An 18,094-nucleotide genomic window follows, 5' to 3' on the forward strand; every position below is an offset into this window, starting at 1 on the left:
CAGTTTAGTTCAGTCCAGAACTGGTTGGGAGTTCAACAGTGAGTTGTGTGGAAACTCTCTCTCTCTTTCTGCCAAACAACTTCAACCTATAAGCATGTGTTCCCTGTATACGAGTTTTTAAAGGAAGTTTGCTCATTGGAATGGTTGTGTATATTCGGAACAGCATACTTAAGTCTAGTTTGCATCAACAGAGTTCTGTAGGGATTCTTTATTCTGTTCTTTGTGTTTCATTGTGTAATTTTCTGAATAAATCTTTGTCTGTTTTAAAATCTCAGTCAACCTAGCTAACTTACTCTTGGTAATTTTCACTGTACATTTACCAAAACAAACTGCGAAGTTATAGTCTAGGATTCCTGCCTAAGAATGTTTTGAGTGATCTGGCCTAGTCCATAATATAAGCCTCTACAAAGGTGCAGCATAACCTCATGGCTCTTAAAACTTAATCCCCCTGCTAATGAAAGCTAACACACCATACGCCTTCTTAACAACCTTATTGACATGGGTGAATGCTGAGGAATCTAAGGACAGGGACCCCAAGATCCCTCTGTTCCTCCACACTGCCAAGAATCTTACCTTTAACCCTGTATTCTGCATTCAAATACAACCTTCCAAAGTGAATCACTTCACATTTTTCCAGGTTGAACTCCATCTGCCACTTATCAGCCAAGTTTTACATCCTCTCAATGTCCCGTTGCAACCTACAACAGCCCTCCACACTATCCACAATTCCACCAACCATCGGCATAACTTACCCTTCCACTTCCTCATCCAAGTCATTTATAAAAATTACGAAGAGCAGAGGTCCCAGAAATGATCCCTGTGGAACACCACTGGTCACCAAGCTCCAGGCTGAATATTTTCTATCTACTACCACCCTCAGTCTTCAATGGGCCAGCCAATTACCCGATTACCTGATGAAGGAGCGGCCCTCTGAAAGCTAGCGCTTCCAATTAAACCCGTTGGACTATAACCTGGCGTTGTGTGATTTTTAACTTTGTACACCCCAGTCCAACACCAGCATCTCCAGGTATGGTTCACTTGTGGGTTACAGCATACGAGATCTGTGTACCACATTTGGCTCAAATGCCTGGGTTAGTCTTTTGTATTTATTGTAAAACCAGGGGAACCACACTTGGTTGGCGGAGATGAAAGTGCTACAGGCAAAGAGCAATCACTACTTACCATTCAAAGATCAGCACGCTGCAGCAATAACCCCTCAGTCACTCACCACACCCCACCCCACAGAGAGGGAAAACAGATCAACACCTACAGCATTTTCTGATTGTTTTAAAAAAAATAGATTCCCTACAACATGGAAACAGACCCTTTGGCCCAACAAGTCCATACTGACCCTCTGAAGAGTAACGCATCCAGACCCATTGCTCCTCCCCTAATGCAGCTAACCTGCCCACTGTAGACAATTTAGCCGGGCCTATTCACCGACCCTGCAGCTCTCTGAGTGTGGGAGGAACCGGAGCAAACCCACGCAGACAGGGGAAGTATAAGTGTACACACAGCACACAGCCGCCCGGAGCTGGGATCGAACCCGGATCCCTGGCGCCATCAGACAGCACCGCTAACCGCCGAGTCACCATGACGTCACCGCCGCGCACGCGCGAACTCTCTTCTCCCCCCCCGCTCCCGGAGGGGTTTTGCCTTCCTGCCATCACCGTCTGTTACCAAACCCGGCCCAATCACGTGATAGGACAGGGGGCGGCGGGGGGGCACCGCTGTGAATCACGTGACTGCGCCGTGAGGTCGGACAGGGACGGCGGCCTGTGATTGGCTCGTTCCGTCGGCGGCCTGTGATGGGCTCGTTCCGGACGGCGGCCTGTGATTGGCTCGTTCCGGACGTCGGCCTGTGGTTGGCTCCTTCCGGACGGCGGCCTGTGATGGGCTCGTTCCGGACGACGGCCTGTGATTGGCTCGTTCCGGACGTCGGCCTGTGGTTGGCTCGTTCCGGACGTCGACCTGTGGTTGGTTCGTTCCGGACGGCGGCCTGTGGTTGGCTCGTTCCGGAAGGCGGCCTGTGATTGGCTCCCTCCGGACGGCGGCCTGTGATTGGCTCCCTCCGGACGGCGGCCTGCGATTGGCTCCCTCCGGACGGCGGCCTGCGATTGGCTCCCTCCGGACAGTGGTCTGTGATTGGCTCCCTCAGGACGGCGGCCTGTGATTGGCTCCCTCCGGACGGCGGCAGTATTTGAATGTGTCTTCGGGTCGGCGGTTGCTGTTTCGGGGCGGGCGGAGCTTGATTTGGCGGATTTCAGGGACGGCAGGTGCTTTGTTTGTGTATTAAAGTTTTAATTGTCGAGGCCGCGTGTGTGGAGAGGCAGTGGGAGCAGCTTGCAGGTGGGTATGTGCACCCACATTAACGGAGTGGGAGGCGCTGGGCCGCAGGTCCTGGGGGTAAGGGGAAGGCCCACCACTGAGTTATACCTCCGGCCCTTACAGCATGAAACCTGGGTAAACTCCTCTGGTGTCCGTTCAGTTGCACATGGCAGTGAGCTAGACTGTACTCAGGAGAAAGTAAAGGCTCCTGATGCTGGAGATCAGAGTCCAAGAGTGTAGCGTTGGAAGCGCCCAGCCCAGTCAGCAGCGCCCAGCCCAGTCAGCAGCGCCCAGCCCAGTCAGCAGCGCCCAGCCCAGTCAGCAGCGCCCAGCCCAGTCAGCAGCACCCGAGGAGCAGGAATGTCGACGTTTAGGGCAAAAGTTCCCCATGAAGAGCTTATGCCTGAAGCATCAGTTCTCCTACTCCTCGGATGTTGCCTGACCCGGCTGTGCCAGTCTGGCTGAATACCAGTTCAGGATCTTGCTGGTAGACTCTTGTGAGGAACGATTGGCACAGTGCCGATTTCATTGATTTAGAAGAACTGGGTCAAATCCTGGCTTTATATGTACGGGTTATAAGTCGTACAGGCAAAAGTGAGCCATTCGATCTACTGTGCTTGCACTACTTATCAAAAAAATCTGATTTGATTGCGACTTTACCTGCACTTTTCCTATCTGCCTAGGGGGCGTTAGTCCCTTGATAGATCGTCTGTCTGAAGCATTAATTAATGTGTTTAGTAAACTAACTGCCACTCCTTCTGTGGAAGACCATTTCAAAGGCTCATGATGCTTGTGAGAAATGAAAGGCCTTGTTTCTGCCTTAAATGGAAGACACCCTTGTTTTTAAACTGGATTATGGCCCAAGAGTTGCTGGACTGAAATGTTAAGTCTACTTTATACAGATGCTCTGACTTCTCAGTGCTTTGTTTTTGTACAGATATTATAAAATTACTTCCCATCAGAAAAATACATAAAATTTAACCCTGTAAACTTGTAGTGGTAAATTACTATTTGCAAACAAAACCACTTTTGAGGTCTTTTAATGTGGAGGTATATATTTGTCTGAGCACCTTCCACTGTTCTCCAGCTCAATGTTAATTAAACTGGCTGGTCCTCCTGCTTCTGTGCTGGCTGCACAGTGGTTACCTCTATGACACTGTACGGAACTGTAAATCACTTCCTGCTTCTTACTGTTTGCTTCCTGAGATCTTTGTCACAGCCAGGATTCAAAAGCAGGGAAGTGGTCAGTGGTAAAAAGTGAGGTCTGCAGATGCTGGAGATCACAGTTGAAAATGTGTTGCTGGTTAAAGCACAGCAGGTCAGGCAGCATCCAAGGAATAGGAAATTCGACGTTTCGGGCATAAGCCCTTCATCAGGAATGGTGACCACTGGTCTTGGAAGTGGGGGATGCTGTTCCTAAATGAAATAGTTTTGGATTGGAAGTTTACCATGCTTATTGTAAAATATATTTCCTGTGAAATATAATAAGAATGCATCTATATTATTTGCTCTATTTTATTAGACATTTATCTTATTTGAAAAGAATAAGAAGTTGTTCATGCATTTGTATGAGATGCCATCCCACACATTGGGATACTTTTTTGTTCAACCCACGGACTTAGTATTGTTCAGTAGAACTTGGGGAAATCCTGAGATCCATCAGTCTGATCCAGGATGTCAAAAATAATGATTAGAATTTCTGGGAATTGCACAGCACAAAAGCCAGGCACTTCTGGAGTCTTAGCACCTGAGGATAACTTTTCAACACTTTTCATGGGAAGTTGTGTTGTGGCTAAGTCACCATTTATTGCCACCTGTAATTCCCCTGGAGAGGGTTGTGGTGAGCTCCCTTGAACTGTTGCAGCCCATTGTGTTGGGGCACCCACATGCAATTAAGAACGTAACTCCAGGAATTTGACCCAGTGACTTTCCATGAAATCTTAATTCCAGATAAGGATAGTGGTTTAGAGGAGACTAGCAGATAGTGGTGTTCCTATGTGTTTGCTGTTCATGTCCTTTTAGGTCATGGAGGTTGCTGGTTTCAAATGTGTTGCTAAAGGAGCTTGTCCAAATTTAATGCAGTGCACAGTGGCAGATGGAAAGTACCTTAAGGTCCTGGGAGCTAAACAGAGACCTCAGAATGCAGGTTCATAGTTCCTTGAAAGTAGAGCCACAGGTAAATAAGATAGTGAGGAAGGTATTTGATATGCTTGCCTTATTGGCCAGTGCATTGGGTATATTACATGGGAAGTAATGTCTGTGCAGGACATTGGTTAGGCCACTATTGGAATACTGTATGCAATTCTAGTCTCCCTGCTATTGGATGTTGTGAAACTAGAAAGGGTTCAGAGAAGATTTGAGAATGTTGCCAGGTTCAAGGGTTTGAGCTATAGGGAAAGGCAGAATTGGCTACTGCTATTTTACCTGGAGCATCAGAAACTGAGGTGTGATCTATGGAGCTTTAAAATGAGGGCCATAGCTAGACCAAGGTCTCTTCCCTGGGTGGGGGAGTTGAAAACTAGAGGGAATAGGTTTAAAGTGAGAGGGGACTAAAGGAGCAACTTTTTCATGCAAAGAGTAGTGTATGAATGGAATGATCTGCTAGTGGAAGTAGTGGAGGCTGGTATAATTACAGCATTTAAAAGGCATCTGGATGGGTATATGAATAGGAAGAATTTACAGGGATATGGGCCAAATGCTGGCAAATGTGACTAAATTTATTCAGGATACCTGGTCAGCATGAGCTGGATTGAAGGGTCTGTTTCTGTGCTGTATATCTACTCCGACCTTCTAGATAATGTGCACTGCTACTTGTAATGAAGAGCATGAATGTCTAAGGTGGCATTTCAGATGCTGGTCAAGCAGTTTAAAGGAAGACTTTGCAGGTCAACAGGATGGTTTCTTATTTCTGGTTTGTAGGTTGATGCTAGGTTGTTCCTTCCACTTTCTAGCAGTTTCATACAAGTGTCCTGCTACATGTTAGACAATTTAAGAATCATTTGTTTCTGGAATCATGTGTCAGTGAGACAAAATAAGGATAGCAGATTTCCTCTTGGGGCATTAGAGAACCAGGTGGGTTTTTACTGCAATGAACAGTGGTTATGTGGTCACAATTTGTAACTTTGAATTCCAGATTGATTTCAAATTTCGCTATCTATTATGATGGGATTCGAACCTAGATCCCCACAACATTAGCCTGGGTTTCTGGTTTACTATCTAATGACTCTGCATCCTAACTATTATTCAAATGAGTCTACAGTGTACCATTTCAATGAATCCTTTATTATTCCTTGCTCCCTTTAAATCTCGTGTTAATACCTAAAAAAGGCATCTTTCAGTTTGTACTGTTAACATGCAGTGTTGATAACTTCTACTGAAGTTCTGTGGCTCAGAAGGGAAGGGAATAAGGAGATGGTGAAAGGCGATTCAATCGTGAGAAGAACAGACAGGAGATACTGTGGTTGCAAATGACACTCCCCGATGGTATGTTGCCTCCCAGGTGCCAGGGCCAAGAATATCTTTGATCGAGTCTACAGGATTCTTAAGGGGGAGGGTAAGCAGCCAGAAGTCGTGTACATAGCGGTACCAATGACGTAGTTATGGAAAGGGACGGGGACCTGAAAAGAGGTGGAGGAGTGGCGTTGCTAATCAGGGATAGTATCGCAGCTGCAGAAAGGGAGGTCGTTGAGGACAGTTTGTCTACAGGGTCAGTGTGGGTGGGGGTCAGGCACAGGAAAGGAGCAGTCACTTTTATCGGGTGTTTTCTACAGACCCGCCCCAATAGCAACAGACACGGAGAAGCAGATTTGGAAAGGGGCAGAGAGGAGGGTGACAGGTAGGACAGGTCATGAGGCCGGTGCTGAGCTGGAAGGCTGGAGGTGGGGGAAGGGGAAACAAGAAAACTGGTGAAATCCACATTGATGCCTTGGGGTTGAACTGTTATGGGGTGTTCTTCCTCCAGGTGTCAGGTGGTGAGGGTGTGGTGGTGAAGGAGGCCCAGGACCTGCATGTCCTCGGCAGAGTTGGGAGGGGTAGTTGAAATGTTGGGCCACAGGACATTGGGATTGATTGGTGCAGGTGTCCCAGCAACGTTCCCTAAAGCGCTCTGCTAGGAGATGTCCAGTCTCCCCAACGTAGAGGAGACCGCATCGGGAATAAATGATATTGGTGGATGTGCAGGTGAAACTTTGGATGTGAAAGGCTCTTTTGGGGCCTTGGATGGAGGTGTGTGCGCAGGTTTTGCAATTCCTGTATTGGCAGGGGAAGGTGCCAGGACGGGAGGGTAGGTTGTTGTGGGGGTGAGGACCTGACCAGGTAGTCACAGAGGGAACAGTCTTTGTGGAAAGCGGATAGGGGTGGGGAGGGAAATATATCCCTGGTGGTGGGGTCCGTTTGGAGGTGGCGGAAATGTCTTCGGGTGATGTGTTTTGTGAAGGTTGGTAGGGTGGAAGGTGAGCACTGGGGCGGGGGTGGGGGGTGTTCTGTCCTTGTTACAGTTGGAGGGATGGGGTTTGAGGGCGGAGATGCAGGATCTGGATGAGGTGCGTTGGAGGGCATCTTTAACCACATGGGAAGGGAAATTGCGCTCTCTAAAGAAGGAGGCCATCTGGTGTGTTCTGTGGTGGAACTGGTCCTCCTGGGAGCAGATACAGCAGAGACTGGAATTGGGAATACAGGATGGCATTTTTGCAGGAGGCAGGGTGGGAAGGGGTATAATCCAGGTAGCTTTTGGGAGTCGGTGGGTTTGTTTTTTTTTAAAAAAAATCGGTGTCAAGTCGGTCGTCATTAATGAAGATGGAGAGGTCCAGAAGGGGAGGGAGGTGTCAGAGATGGTCCAGGTGAATTCAGGTCGGGGTGGAATGTGTTGGTGAAGTTGATGAATTGCTCAACCTCCTCATGGGAGCACAAGATGGCGCCAATGCAGTCACCAATGTAGCGGAGGAAGAGGTGGGGAGTGGTGTTGGTGTAACTATGGAAGATGGACTGTTCTACGTAGCCACCAGAGATAGGCATAGCTAGGGCTCCTACGGGTGTGTGTGTGTGTGTGTCTCCGATAACAGAGGTTGTTCTGTATTCAACTTCAACCTTCCAAAGTGGATCATGTCACACATTTCCAGTCAGCCATTCATGGTTAAGCACCTGGCAACTCCCACTCTCTGACACTAGCTGAAGAACAAAATCAAAAATGAAATGGGAGTTTTCCTGGCCTGCTACAGTTCCAAAGACTTCAGCCACTCGCGTATAATGTGACGACTCAAAAGAATATGACCCATTCTGGCCTCTGGAAACTCAAGTCTGGACTGCATATTGGATTTGGTGCTTGGCCACAAATCAGGCCAGGTATTGGATCTCTTGGTGGGAGAGCATTTTGGTAATAAAGATCACAACTCCCTGATCTTTACTATAGTCATGGAGAGGGATAGGAGCAAACTGTATGGGACAGTATTTAGTTAGGGGAGGGGGAAATTACAATACTACTAGGCAGGAACTGGGGCACCTAAATTGGGAACACGTTTGCAAGGAAATGCACAACAGAAAAGTGGAGGTTGCTTCAGAAGCAATTATTGATGATGCTTGACAGATTGTCCCACCTGAGACAAGGATGGGCTGATAGGGGGAAGAATCTTGGGTGACGCGATGTGGAACATTGAGTCAAGAGCAAGAAGGAACCTTAAACTTGAGGAGGCAAGGATCAGAGTGCTCTAGAACATTACAAGGAAGGAACTGAAGACTGGAGTGAAGACAGCTTAGAAGGTGGCACGATAAAACTTCAGCAGGTAGGGTTAAGGAAAACCCTAAGGCCACTTGAGGAACGTGAGGGTAAGGCCAATCAGGGATAGTGAGGTAATTTGTGCCTGGAGTCTGAGGTAGGGGAGGTCCTTAGTGAATACTGAAACAAAGTATTCATTTCTGAGAGGGACTTTGATGCTTGAGGTCAGTGTAGAACACTGATGTTGCTGAACAGGTTGATGTTAAGGAGGATGTGATGAATATTTTGAAAATCGTAAGGGTGGAGAAATCCCTGAATGTGTTGCTGGAAAAGCGCAGCAGGTCAGGCAGCATCCAAGGAACAGGAGATTCAACGTTTTGGGCATGAGCCCTTGCCGGAAACGTCGAATTTCCTGTTCCTTGGATGCTGCCTGACCTGCTGCGCTTTTCCAGCAACACATTTTCAGCTCACATGGGATATACCTAGGTTACTATAGGAAGCAAGGGAAGAGATTGCTTTACCTGTGGCGATGATCTGTGTCCTCACTGTCCACTGGAGTAGTGCCAGATGTTTGGAGAGTGGCAAATATTTTTCTCTTTTTCACTGACTGTGTGGAGTTTGCACATTCTCCCCGTGTCTGCGTGGGTTTCCTCCAGGTGCTCCGGTTTCCTCCCACAGTCCAAAGATGTGCAGGTCAGGTAAATTGGCCATGCTAAATTGCCCGTAGTGTTAGGTATGGGTGGGTTGCGCTTCGGCGGGTCGGTGTGGACTTGTTGGGCCGAAGGGCCTGTTTCCACACTGTAAGTCTAATCTAAAGGGAATAGGGATAATCCTAGGAATTACAGACTAGTCAATCTGATCTGTGGTGTGTATAGTACTGAGAAGTTTCTGAGACTGGATTTATGATTACTTGGAAAACCATAGTTTGATTAGATATGGTCAGCATGTCTTTGAGGGGCCGTAGATCCCTCAAGCCTTATTGAATTCTTTGAGGATGTGACAAAACACATTGAAGGTAGAGCAGTGGATGTGATGTATGTGGATTTTAGCTAGATGTTTGATAAGGTTCTCGATGGTAGGCTCATTCAAGAGTAAGGAGGTATGGGATACAGGGAAATCTGGCTGGATACAGAATTGGCTGGCCCATAGAGGGTGGTGGTAGTTGGAATGTGTTCAGCCTGGACCTTGGTGACCAGTGGTATTTGCTGTTTGTGATTTATATATATGACTTGAATGAGAAAGTGGAAGGGTGGGTTAATAAGTTTGCCAATGACATGAAGGTTGGATTGATGGTGTGAAGGGCAGTTGGATGTTGCAACATGAAACTGACTCAGCAGGACTGAGCTGATCAGTGGCAGATGGAGTTCAGCCTGGAAAAGTGTGACATGATTCACTTTGGAAGGTTGAACTTGAATGCAGAATACAGAACAACCTCTGTTATATGAACATCAATTATCCAAACAAGATCTCGAGGTCTTGTTTTTTTCTAAAAAAATTAGCATGGACCCCATCACTGATTTTCTGACACACACACACACACACACACACACACACACACACACACACCTCGAAACCAGTCAACCATTCAAGGTTAAGCACCTGGCAACTCCCACTCTCTGACACTAGCTGACGAACAAAATCAAAAATGAAGTGGGAGTTTTCCTGGCCTGCTACAGTTCCAAAGACTTCAGCCACTTGCTTGTAACTCGACGACTCAAAAGAATATGACCCATTCTGGCCTCGGGGAAACTCCAGTCAGGACCACATTTACTCCATTGCCACAGACTCCCCAATGTTAAACTGGAGGTCACACCAGCATCTGCTTAAACACAAGTGTGTGTGGGAATTGCTGACCTTTAACCACCTGAAGAAAGAACTAACAACAAGAAAAATCCCCATCTGCTATTTTTATCTTTATAAATAAAGATAGCTCAAGTTTGTATAGGGAATTCAAATCTACTTTTCTTTATGGCCTTTAATCGACTGCGCGACAATGTTATTTCCGATCCGCCTCTACACAGTAGAACGTAAACATATTACATCAGGTGTCAGTCACAAAAAAGTCTCACTGCATTTATTTTGCTAAGGGGGGGGGGGAAGAAAATCATTCAAACTGCATATTTTGTTTTAATATAACGTCAAACATTTCCTGTTAATGATGAAGCTAGAAGGAGCATATCCTATCAAATGATTTAATTTGTAACATTCACATTTTTCAGCAATATCCAGTTTTGTGCACATTTTATTGATTTTGAATAAAATAAAAATTCTGTCAACATGTTTTTTTTTTATGTAATTATGCTCTATGGCTTCTGTTGTTTATGACCAGATAACGGTGGTTCAGTGGTTAGCACTGCTGCCTCACAGCACTAGGATCCCAGGTTTAATTCCAGTCTCGGGCAACTGTCTGTGTGGAGTTTGCATATTCTCCCACTGTCTGCGTGGGAGACAGTGGGAGAAAACATGCTCATGCCTGAAACATCAATTCTCCTGCTACTTGGATGCTGCCTGACTGGCTGCGCTTTTCCAGCAACACATTTTCAGCACTTGTCTATGAATAGCTTTGATCATATCTATAGCTCACTTTCCTAACCTGTTTAACATCTAGAGTAACATTATTGACCTAAGTCTACTAAGTGACTACATTTTTATTTAATTAACTCTATTACTGGACATACCACTTGTAGATCTGATTATTGCCATTGACTTTAATGGTGTGTATAACCAATGCATAGTATTTCAGCCTACAATGTGTTTAATTTGTTTGCATGCTATCTGTTGCTAGGATGGTACGAGAAGAGGAGAAGGTTATTCCAGTAAGAGTAGCCCTCCGCTGCCGTCCTCTTGTACAGAAGGAAATTGATGAAGGATGTCAAGTATGCTTGACTTTCACTCCTGGAGAACCACAGGTATAAGTTTGATCTAGTTGATGGTTTGACATTGCTTAAATTGTTATGGTTTCTGTTCAGATGCCTGAAGATCTTTTAAATAGATTATTATGACAAAGGGGGATTCTGTCAAGTCAGCTCCCTGCTACTGTTGTGTAGAGTTTGCTGTACCAATTTTCTTTTAATTTGCTTTCTTTTCGCCCCTCAGGTGCTTTTGGGAATCGATAAGTATTTTTCATATGATTACGTCTTTGATCCCTGTGCAGAGCAAGAAGAAGTGTTCAATATTGCAGTGTATCCCCTTATTCAGGGAATATTCAAAGGTAACTATTTCCTGCTGAATGTTTTGGAAATTGCTTGGGATTGGTCCACTGTTCATTGCGTATTGAACGATTCTCATTGCAGGTTTTTCTGCGAATCACTTCTTGATCATTTTATCTGTTAAGATATCTGATCACTTAATCCACATTGAATTAATTATTAGAAATATTTCTGTTTTACAAGTAAATTCTTTTAAAACAAACAAAAATACCAATCCCATTTTAAGAGCTGTCAAAGTTTGTTTGTTTGTTCCATGCTTATTTGAAATGTATCTAGATTTAGTGAGTTTTGAGAAGATTTGTACTTCAGGTTGAGGTTCTGGATGTAGGTTTCCTCGCTGAGCTGGAAGGTTTGTTTTCAGAGGTTTCATCACCATACGAAGTAACATCAGTGAGCCTCCAGTTGAAGCACTGGTGGGATGGCCCGTTTTCTATTTCTGTTTAGGTTTCCTTGCGTTGGTGACATCTTTTCATGTGGTGATGTCATCTCTTGTTTTTCTCGGGGGGGAGGGGGTGGTAAATGGGATCCAAGTCAATGTTTGTTGAAAGGTTTCTAGTTGGAATGTTTGGATAATGAATATCATTAATCTCGTGAACATCAAATAGCCACAAAAAGACATGACCCACTCTCATTAGTATCCTTACACACAGATGAGGAGGGACACCACTTTGATTGGGACAACGCTTCCATCCTCAGACAAGCCAAACAGAGAGACACATGAGAATTCTTAGCATGGCAGACCAACCGGAACACACTCAACAAACACATTGACTTGGATCCCATTTACCATCCCCTGAGAAAAAGTACAGAAAATGACGTCACCAGCCCAAGGAATAGAAAGCAGGCCATACCACTAGTGCTTCATCCAGAGGCTCCGTGATGATGTTACCTAATATGGTGGCATAACATCTGAAAACGAAGCTTCCAGCGAGTAAACCTACATCTAGTATCTTGATTTCCTTAGTTCTTTTCTGTCTTAAATTTTTAGCCAACTGCCATTTTTTTTTCCTGCCCTGATGTACAAATTTGACATGCTGGACTGCACTTTGCCTCTCTTATCTATACTCCATTGAGAATGAGACTGATGGGTGAACTATCTGTGTCTAACATGTTCATGCTGGTATCTGATTGAAAGAAAAGTCACACAAAACTAAAGTGGTAGATCGATTGAGAATGAAGATGAACCAGTGTGAAATGTAAATGTGCAATAAGTGTGGAAAGGGAAATAAGTATGCCCCTAAAGTATAAGACCAGGGAATTTCAAATGAGAAAACAAAACTGCAGAAACTTTAGAGCAAGTAACTTTTTCTGATTATATTGAAATCATAGCAGTGTCATTGTGGTAGATAATCAGGTGGAGGAGGAATGTGTACAGAAAAAGAACTGGGACTAAAGGCTTTTAAGTTGTTGAAACATCCCTTGATGTCCGAGTGACTGCAAGGATGTTAGGTGTTTTGGTTGTAATCTTCCAAAACTTGCTAGATTCTAGAAAAGTTCCAGTGGCTTGAAAAACCATATATGTAAAATCTTTTTGCACAAAGAAGGGAGACAGTAATTCAAGCAGGAAACTCAAACTCTTGACACTGAGATGGCGCTGGAATATATTCTTGAGGTGATAACCGGACATAGAGAATCAGTGATGTGGCTTTCCAAAGGGAGAATAATGTTTGATCAAAAGTTTTTTGTTCTGAGGATGCGACATACAGTATTGATAAGACAACCAGTAGTATAATGTTTTTTGCTTCCAAAGGATATTCAAAAAATGTCATATCAAAGGTTATTACACAAGATGAGAATTTGTATTGCAGGAAACTATTAATAACCATTGCAGATTCCTCTAATGGGATAAATGAGATGAATGAATTTCAGCAAGGATCACCATTGGGCGCTTGTTTACACAATGTATTTATCCAAAATTATTTACATTGTATTATCCACTCTTGCTGGCAAAGCAAAAAATGGATAGGAAAGTTGAGGACAGTCTGCAAAGGAATGTAGACAGTTGTGTGTGGTCAAAAAATTGGCAGATGGAGTAATATGTGCAAAAATGTCTATTTTGACATGAATTGAAAATAATTCTTGAATGGGTGGAGACCATAAATTGTCAGGATACAGAGGCATCTGGGTTTTGTTTTGCTTCTGGAAGAAGCACCATTCTCAGTGCCAGGGACCCAGTTCTAGCCTTGAGTCTCTTTCTGTGGGGAGTTTACATTTTCCACATGGTTGCATGGGTTTCCTTCAGGTGCTTGAGTTACCTCCCACAAGCCAAAGTTATGTAGGCGAGATGGGTCAGCTATGTGAATGCAGGGTTACAGGGATTTGGGTTGGTGGGGAGGTCATTGTTCTTTGGATGATCACAGTAGACTTGATGGGCCAAATGGCCCCTGCAGTGTAGAAATTCTGTGATATGAATATATTGCTGACTTGCCAAGAAGGCTGTTCAGAGTCAATCCTGCCTGGAGCTGTTTTGGCTAGCCCTGGTAAAAGTCATAACACTGAGTGAGATCAGTGTTATGAAAGTCGATAATAGTTAATGAAATAAAATGTCACCATTTGCTATGGTGGGATTTGAACCAATGTGCCCAGAGCCATTAGCCTTGGGGTCTGGATTACTAGTCCAGTGGCACGACCACTACACTGCAGCCGCACTCTGTGAATCCAAACTTTAACATGCAAGTGTAGCGAGTAATTAGCGATGGCATGTTGGTCTTTTGCAAAGGAATAAAGCATAAGGTTAGGGAAGTCTTGCAATAATTGTTTCAAAACATTAGTAAGGCTCTTGTGGCATATTGGTACTGTCCATACCTCTGAACCTGTGTTCAAGTCCCACTTGCTTCAGGCAACTATCTGAATGTTAGGATCCTTATGCAGTAGTAGAGTTCTGACCTCTCTGAGAAGAAGCTTAGTATCAAGTCACTAGAAGAGTCATAATGCTGTGAGCAGGTTACTTAGAAAATATGTACAAAGCAATGGTGTGACTGCACCTGGATGACTGCAGATAATTTTGGTTTCCCCACTTTAAAGAAAGGTGTAGTTGTGTTGGAAATGGTTCAGACAGTTCACTTAATTGCTGAAATGGTGTTTTTTTTTGTGACAAAGTTTTTGGGTTTATCCCTCATTTTTTTTTCCTCAATGCTAAATAGTATGACTTTGTTGAACAATTTTTAAGATTGAGGAATTTTGGCTATAAATTGAGAGTTTTTGCCTTGCTAGAAATGTCCCTTAGAATAAAAGGATATCTATTTTAGGAAATTGGTGACCAAATATGAAATCACTTTTGAAATCAAGGTAAATAACACTAGGTGAAGTTCATGCAAATCTGAACTCTGTTTTTAAAGCATGTTTTGCTCACTGAGTTCCATTTGTAAATGTGATCACACTGACTTTCTGTTCTATGCCTTCTATATCAGGATATAATGCTACAGTATTGGCGTATGGACAGACTGGTTCTGGAAAGACCTATTCTATGGGAGGAACATACACATCTGGTCAAGAGGGTGATCCAAGCGTTGGTGTCATTCCAAGAGTAATTAATATGCTGTTTAAGATGATTGAAGAGAATTCAGATAATGATTTCACATTAAAAGTTTCTTATTTAGAGGTGAGTAAGAGGGAGATCAATATTAGGAAGGTACTTTCTAAGTTCTGTTGAAATATACAACTATTGGCTTTTTGGCCCAATGGTTTCTGCTCAGTTTTAAGACTTGAACTAATGTGATTGGGGACCTGGTTGGATTATTTGCTTTTCTGTTGTATTAATTAATTTATTTAGAAATTACCTGAATGAAATCATTCCCACACCTGTATGCATATATCAACAAATATACATTGCAATGATACAACTGGGTAAACTAAAGGTATCCATCTTCAAACAGGAAGGATATACTGAGATTCCTTTGACCAGTCATTGAAGGAACTAAACAGAATATATTAACACTAAATTATGAAAAGATTCTCTACTAAGAAAACTTAATTGAATGTTGTGTAGCGTGAGGCATTTCTTGTCAAAAGTTACTTCTCAAAAAGTTTGATGCTACATAAGTGCAACATCCCAAGATACTTCACAGAAATAAAGAGAATGAGTCAAAATTACCAAAAGATTGGTCAAAGAGCTGGATTTGAAGGAGTCCCCAAAGAGGACCAAAGTAATTAAGTATTCCAGAGCTTGGAACCTAGGCAGTTAAATGCATGATCACCATTGTTGAAGCAAATTTAAAATTGTGGATGCCCAAAAGCCAAAATTTAGTAAATTATATTGTGGAGCTGAACGTGGGGAATTGGAGAGAAAAGGATGACCATTTTAAAATGGAGATGATACTTGTTTGGGACATTTTAGGACAGTGGTCAGGTGAATGAAACTTGAGCAGCAGAATATTGATTTTTTTTTTTGTTTTCAGAAAGTGGCATATGGAGATTATGTAAGAGTTTATGAAAATAAGTGAATCTAGATGTAACGCTGGAATGAATGTAATGTGTGAAATCTGGCAATATTTGGGTTGGATGTTGGTGGTCTTGGTGTTGGCAAAATGCAAACTTGGAGTTGTTACACCAAGGTTGTAAGCAGACAACTTTGGTGAATTGTTACCAAGATGATTGATGGAATTAGTAAATGATTTTGGTCCTCATTCTAAATTCTAATTACATCAATCTTCCATTTTTGAGGAAACTTCTGTTCCAAAACAAGGGGTCTGCTAATTTTACTGAAAATAGCAGTAAAGCTGGGTAGATGTGAAAATGTGTTGTAATTTCTTTTTATTATTTCTTCTTGTGATATGGATGTGACTAGCTCTTATTCCTCATGCCTCATTTCTGACAGTGTCGCTTTGTAAATGGTCCCTACTAAGGGGTAAGGTTTATTCCTATCAACCATATCTATGCCCCCCAATCCTGTAAACCTATTTAGGTCCCCCTTCAGCCTTCTCTGCTCCAAGAAAAGCAGTGTCCTACAAATATCCCTACATCGCGGAAATGTTCCAGCCTGGGCAACTTCCTAGTGAATCTTTTAACTTTTCCAATGTAATCCCATCCTGCCTCTAATGTGGCAGCCTGGATTGCACTCAGTAGTCTGGTTGGTTGTGGCTTAACCAACACTCGGTTTGATGCAACAAGACACTTGCACTCTAATTGCCACGACTAACAGTCTATAAAGTCCTGGAAGATGACATCCAATGCATCCACTCTTTCTAGAACCACTAATCTACTCTGGGATGTAGATTATCAGGCCCTAAGTATTTATCTGCCTTCAATCCTCTCAATTCTTCCAGCACCAATTCTCTAGTAATATTGATCTCCCTCAGTAGTTTATTCTCACTAAATCTTGCATTCTTGAGCATTTGTAGTATCTTGATTGGTTCTGTCTTCACAAAAGACAAAATTTGCCTGGAGTTGCTCAATTGTTCTTTGTCCCCTATTATACATTTCCCTGTTTCTGTCTGTAGGGGATCTACATTTGTCTTCAATCTCTTTCTCTTCACATACATAAAGGTACCCTTGGTGTCAGTCTTTGTTCTCTGTAGGCTTACTTTTGTACTGTATTTTCCCTTGGTCCTATGCTGAATTCTAAACTGTTCCCAATCACCAATTATCTTTTTTTCTTGGCCAGTCCATAGCAAAGTCTTTTCCCTGGGTGGGGGAGTCCAGAACTAGAGGGCATAGGCTTAGGGTAAGAGGGGAAAGATATGAGAGACCTAAGGGGCAACTTTTTCAGAGGGTGGTACGTGTATGGAATGAGCTGCCAGAGGAAGTGGTGGAGGCTGGTACAATTGCAACATTTAAGAGGCATTTGGATGGGTATATGAATAGGAAAGGTTTGGAGGGATATGGGCCGGGTGCTGGCAGGTGGGACTAGATTGGGTTGGGATATCTAGTCTGCATGGATGGGTTGGACCGAAGGGTCTGTTTCCATGCTGTACATCTAAGACACTGACTCAATGTATGCTTTTTTTTTCTGGAATCGTATGCATTCTCTAATTTCCTTTTTAAGCCCTGAATTGGCCCTCTTTACCCATTTTGCTTTTATCAGACAGTTGTCATTCCCAATGTGTGCCTTCAATGTTTGTCATTGTCTATCCACTGTCATCCAAGTAATTCTCCCCAATCTATCAAGGGTAACTCATGCCTAATCTTCATAGATTCAGCACCCTAGTGTCCGATTCACTTATCTTGCTCTCTCCATTTTGATAAAATTTTATCTTATGGTCACAAATTATACCAGCGCACACGCACACACACCCCAGGGGTGTCTCTTAGCTAGATTGGCATCGTTCCCTTCATATTACACAGTATCCAGTCTAAAATGACCTGCTCTTTAGTTAGTTCCTCCACATGTCGGTCAACACTTCAGGAATGCATTGTGATTTCTTGTGTAATGTCAGTCCCAACATCCTGCGGTTTGGGGGTCTAAAATATGACACCCATTAATGATTTTTTTTGCCCCTTGGTATTTCTCAACTCCATGTTGTCGGAGCTAAAGCTCTTTCTCACTATTATGTTGTTTGGGCGGCACGGTGGCACAGTGGTTAGCACTGCTGCCTCACAGCGCCTGAAGACCCGGGTTCAATTCCCGACTCAGGCGACTGACTGTGTGGAGTTTGCACGTTCTCCCCGTGTCTGCGTGGGTTTCCTCCGGGTGCTCCGGTTTCCTCCCACAGTCCAAAGATGTGCGGGTCAGGTGAATTGGCCATGCTAAATTGCCCGTAGTGTTAGATAAGGGGTAATGTAGGGGTATGGGTGGGTTTCGCTTCGGCGGGTCGGTGTGGACTTGTTGGGCCGAAGGGCCTGTTTCCACACTGTAAGTCTAATCTAATCTAAAAATGTTAATTTCCTCTATCAGCAAAGCCACTCCTCC

General features: G+C 43.7%; 1 protein-coding gene across 3 annotated transcripts in view; it reads left to right on the forward strand.

Annotated features, from left to right (window-relative positions):
* The first annotated feature begins 2,199 nt into the window (after window positions 1-2,199).
* kif4 (kinesin family member 4) overlaps window positions 2,200-18,094 on the forward strand; it is a 72,583-nt gene continuing 56,688 nt past the window's right edge. For 2 of the 3 annotated variants that reach the window (XM_060832758.1, XM_060832761.1), the window contains exons 1-4: window positions 2,224-2,349; window positions 10,824-10,947; window positions 11,135-11,249; window positions 14,658-14,848. In XM_060832758.1, the coding sequence (XP_060688741.1) occupies window positions 10,825-10,947; window positions 11,135-11,249; window positions 14,658-14,848 (429 nt within the window). In that variant the 5' untranslated portion in view covers window positions 2,224-2,349; window position 10,824. Of the gene's footprint in view, window positions 2,350-10,823; window positions 10,948-11,134; window positions 11,250-14,657; window positions 14,849-18,094 lie in introns of all 3 variants that reach the window. The other variant, XM_060832760.1, reaches the window with a different exon arrangement.

The sequence above is a fragment of the Hemiscyllium ocellatum genome, chromosome 11 (assembly GCF_020745735.1).
Source record: "Hemiscyllium ocellatum isolate sHemOce1 chromosome 11, sHemOce1.pat.X.cur, whole genome shotgun sequence".
Lineage (NCBI taxonomy): Eukaryota > Metazoa > Chordata > Chondrichthyes > Orectolobiformes > Hemiscylliidae > Hemiscyllium > Hemiscyllium ocellatum.